Source organism: Aotus nancymaae, unplaced genomic scaffold (assembly GCF_030222135.1).
Source record: "Aotus nancymaae isolate 86718 unplaced genomic scaffold, 86718_ANA_hifiasm-v0.15.2.pri h1tg000049l, whole genome shotgun sequence".
Lineage (NCBI taxonomy): Eukaryota > Metazoa > Chordata > Mammalia > Primates > Aotidae > Aotus > Aotus nancymaae.
The window spans coordinates 29,434,045-29,437,824 of record NW_026988463.1 but is presented as its reverse complement, the minus strand read 5'-3'; the positions used below and the strand labels follow the sequence as shown (position 1 = coordinate 29,437,824).

General features: G+C 45.3%; 1 protein-coding gene across 1 annotated transcript; it reads right to left on the bottom strand.

Annotated features, from left to right (window-relative positions):
• Positions 1 to 1,665: 1,665 nt before the first annotated feature.
• LOC105730231 (small nuclear ribonucleoprotein Sm D2-like) lies at positions 1,666 to 3,174 on the bottom strand. The gene is made up of 2 exons (XM_064362892.1): positions 3,155 to 3,174; positions 1,666 to 2,011 (listed from the first exon to the last, which is right to left on the bottom strand). The coding sequence occupies exons 1-2, from the start codon at positions 3,172 to 3,174 to the stop codon at positions 1,666 to 1,668; spliced, it is 366 nt and encodes a 121-aa protein (XP_064218962.1).
• Between the last annotated feature and the right edge of the window lie 606 nt (positions 3,175 to 3,780).

The following is a 3,780-nucleotide window of genomic DNA, read 5'->3' as shown; positions in this document are numbered from 1 at the left end:
TCTATGAGATACTTACTTTACAAGCCCTTCAATAGGTGTACTAGGAGAGGAGCTACAAGTAGAAAAGGAAGCTGATACTTCAAATATTTGTCAGTCCGAAGGATGATGAATTACTATAGGATGGAAGGGGTCTGCTGTAATCAGTTTGCTACCCGCTGGCAAGCTAGTGACTCTTTGGGGTATGGTACTGTACTAAGAGCTCAGCATTGGTTTCTGCTACTAGCTAGGTCAGATATGTGGCAGCAGCCATGGCTAAATCAGCTTTGGTGAGAGGGAGTACAAGTTGTCAAAAATATTACCTTTCCTTGGCTCCAACTCAGCAAAGAATACATGCATATTCATACTTCTAGCCATTTTTCCTACACCTAGAGTTGATGACAAAGTTTACTGTTGAAAAATATGCACACTGAGAGGACATCTCACCGCTGTCAGGTGTAGCCCTCAGAAAATTGTAGGATAGCCACAGTTCATTATCTAACCCTATAGCCACAGTTCATTATCTAACCCTCACTACTGTGTTGAACTCATCCATCCATGAATTCAACACAATAGTGAGGGTTATATAAAATAGCCCTGGGTCTTTCCCTTCTCCATCAGCTGTCACAGGAAACCCATACAGGCCATACGTGTGAATATGAGGTAGGGGTGAGGCAACAGTCATAGGTAACATGGTCTGGGCCACCTCTGTGTAATGCATTCTGTGGACATGGATCAGTTCTGTGCCAGTCCATTTTCACACTGCTGATAAAAACATACCTGAGACTGGGCAATTTACAAGAAAAAGAGGTTTAACATGGCTGGGGGGTCCTCACAATCATGGCAGAAGATGAAAGACACGTCTTACATGGCGGGAGACAAGAAGAGAGCTTGTGCAGGGAAACTTTATAAAACCATACAGATTGTGTGAGACTTACTCTCAAGAGAATAGCATCGGAAAGACCCACCCCATGATTCATTTATCTCCCACTGGGTCCCTCCCTCAACATGAGGGAATTGTGGGAGTTACAATTCAAGATGAGATTTTGGTGGGGACACAGATAAACCATACCAAGTTCTTTTCTGTTTTTGTTTTTACACTTATTTTTATGTTTAGTTATTTATTTTTGAAGCACTCTCACTCTGTAACCCAGACTGGAGTGCAGTGGTGCGATCTCAATTCACTGCAACCTCTGCCTCCCAGGTTCAAGCTATTGTCATATCTCAGCCTCCCAAGTAGCTGGGATTACAGGCAGATGCTACTTTGCCTGGCTAAGTTTTGTATTTTTTTGTAGAGATGAGGTTTCGTCCTGTTGCCCATGCTTGTCTCTAAATCCTGGCCACAAGCAATCCTCCTGCCTCAGCCTCCAAAAGTGCTGGGATCACAATGAGCCACGGCACCCCTGCCCGCCCCCCCCCTTTTTTTAGATGGAGTTTCGCTCTTGTTGCCCAGGCTGGAGTGCAATGGCACAATCTTGGCTCACTACAACCTCCACCACTTGGGTTCAAGCAATTCTCCTGCCTCAGCCTCCCGAGTAACTGGCATTACAGGCATCCACTACCACGCCCAGCTAATTTTTGTACTTTTTTTTAGGAAAAAACACAGAGCTTTATTATTCTCAACACTAGCGGCAGTGGTCTCCATAGGACAGGGAGTGAATTCTGTTGACCGATAGGGATAGATGGCTCCTACTTGCCGGTGATGAGTGGGTTCCGCAGGACCACAATGACTGAGTCCCCATGCAGGAACATCTCGGAGATGTAGCGGTCTTTGTTGACTGGCTTGGACTTCTTGCCCTTGCCGCTCTTGGGTACCTCAGTCCACATCTCCTTCACGTTCTCCAGCACCATGTTGCAGTGCCTATCGAAGGCCTTCACGTGGCCCAGGAGTTTCTTATTGTTGTGGCAGTTGATGAGCACTTGGGTGTTCTTGGCGGACTGAGTGAGCACAGAGAGTGGACCCATGTTAAATTCCTCCTCCTCTCGCTTCTGCAGCTCCTCTGGGGTCATCTCACTCTTGGGCTTGTTGAGGAGTCTTACGTTGGTCACTAAGCTCTCGGTTCACTCCTGTTTCCTCTGCATTACTGCTGCCTCAATTTTTGTACTTTTAGTAGAGTCAGGGTTTCACCATGGCCATGCTGGTCTCTAACTCCTGACTTCAGGTGATCCCACCTTGGCCTCCCAAAATGCTAGGATTATAGGCATGAGCCACTGAGCCTGGCCCCCTTTTTTAAATATAGGGTCTCATTCTGTTGCCCAGGCTAGAGTTTAATGGTGTGATCATGGCTCACTGCAGCCTTGCCCTCCTGGGCTCCAGTGAGCCTCCCATCTCAGCCTCCCAATTAGATGGAACTACAGGCACATGTCACCATGCCCAGCTTGTTTTATTTGTTGTAGAGACAGGATTTCACCATGTTGGCCAGGCTGGTGAAAATGTATACATTTACATATGTGTGTATATATATGTTTATATATGTGCATTTATACACACATTGTAGAATGGCAAAATCTAATTAACATGCATTGCTTCACTTAGATAATACTTTGTGGTGAGAACACCTAACATCTACTCACTTAGCATTTGTCGAGAAGACAATATATTATTAATTGTAGTCATGTTTTGCAGTCAATCTTTTTTTTCTTTTGAGACAAGTCTCACTTTGTCACTCAGACTGGAGTGCAGTGGCACGATCTTGGGCTCACTACAATCTTTGCCTTCTAGGTGCAAGTGATTTTCCTGCCTCAGCCTCCTGAGTAGCTTGGATTAAAAGGCACCCACCACCACACCTGGCTAATTTTTGTATTTTTTGTAGAGACAGGTTTCACCATGTTGGTTAGGCTGGTCTCGAACTCCTGACCTCAAGGAACCCACCCGCCTCAGCCTCCCAAAGTGTTGGGAGTACAGTCGTGAGCTACTGCACCTGGCCACAATCAATCTCTTCAACTTACTCTAACAAAGTAAATGAAATTTTATATCCTTTGGCCAACATCTCCCCAACCACCTCCCAACCCCCACTGCAGCCTCTGGTGGTTACTGTTCTATTCTCTCCTTTATGAATTCAGCTTTTTAGATTCTGCATGTAGTATTTGTCATTTACTTAATGTCCTCCTGAATGTATATTTCCATTATACAGCAAATTGCTGCTTCGTCTATAAGCCCTATCATAAGGCCGGATGCCTCTGACAATACCAGTGCATGACTGGCAGTGTTATTGTAGAGTCACTTCTTGTCTTGGTCAGACACTAAGAATGCCAGTAGCATTCCTGGAACTGCTCTTCAAATGGAGGAGTTTTTACCATTTGAAGAAAGAACTAGCCATAGAAACCTAGGAGTTCGCACTGTAGCTCTCCCTATTGTGGTTTCCAAAGATTCCAGACAGCATTCTTACCTAACAAAACCACTGGATCTGACATCTTCTATGGCTCAAGTGGTAGGGTGGCTTACAGCGTAGCCTGATCCTTTCTGAAAGAGTCCTATTTGCCTCAAAACAGATAGTAAATGGGCTGGGACTGTGTTGCCAAGAGTGGCACACGCAGTCTCCCAAGTCCAAACCAGCCTTTCAGTCACCCTGCGTCTTTCTTAATAGTAATGGTGCAGGTGCATTGACTTGTCCTTTGCCTTGGATGGATGTTTCATCAGGTCCCAGAACCCTGTATCTCTGAAAGCTTCACTTATGTGCTAAGCCCCTGACTATATTTAACCTCTATTCCCCACCCTCTGCTGTTCTTGTTTCTGACCACAGCATCTAGAGTACTTGCCGCTTGCTGTATTTCAGGTCAGATTGATATAATGTCATTAGTAGG

Excerpts from the sequence above, each read along its gene's own strand:
- LOC105730231 (XM_064362892.1), bottom strand. The coding sequence starts at position 3,174 with ATGCACTGGTATTGTCAGAG. Across the intron at positions 2,012-3,154 it reads ATGCACTGGTATTGTCAGAG|ACTCCTCAACAAGCCCAAGA; the intron begins GCATCCGGCCTT and ends GACCAACGTAAG.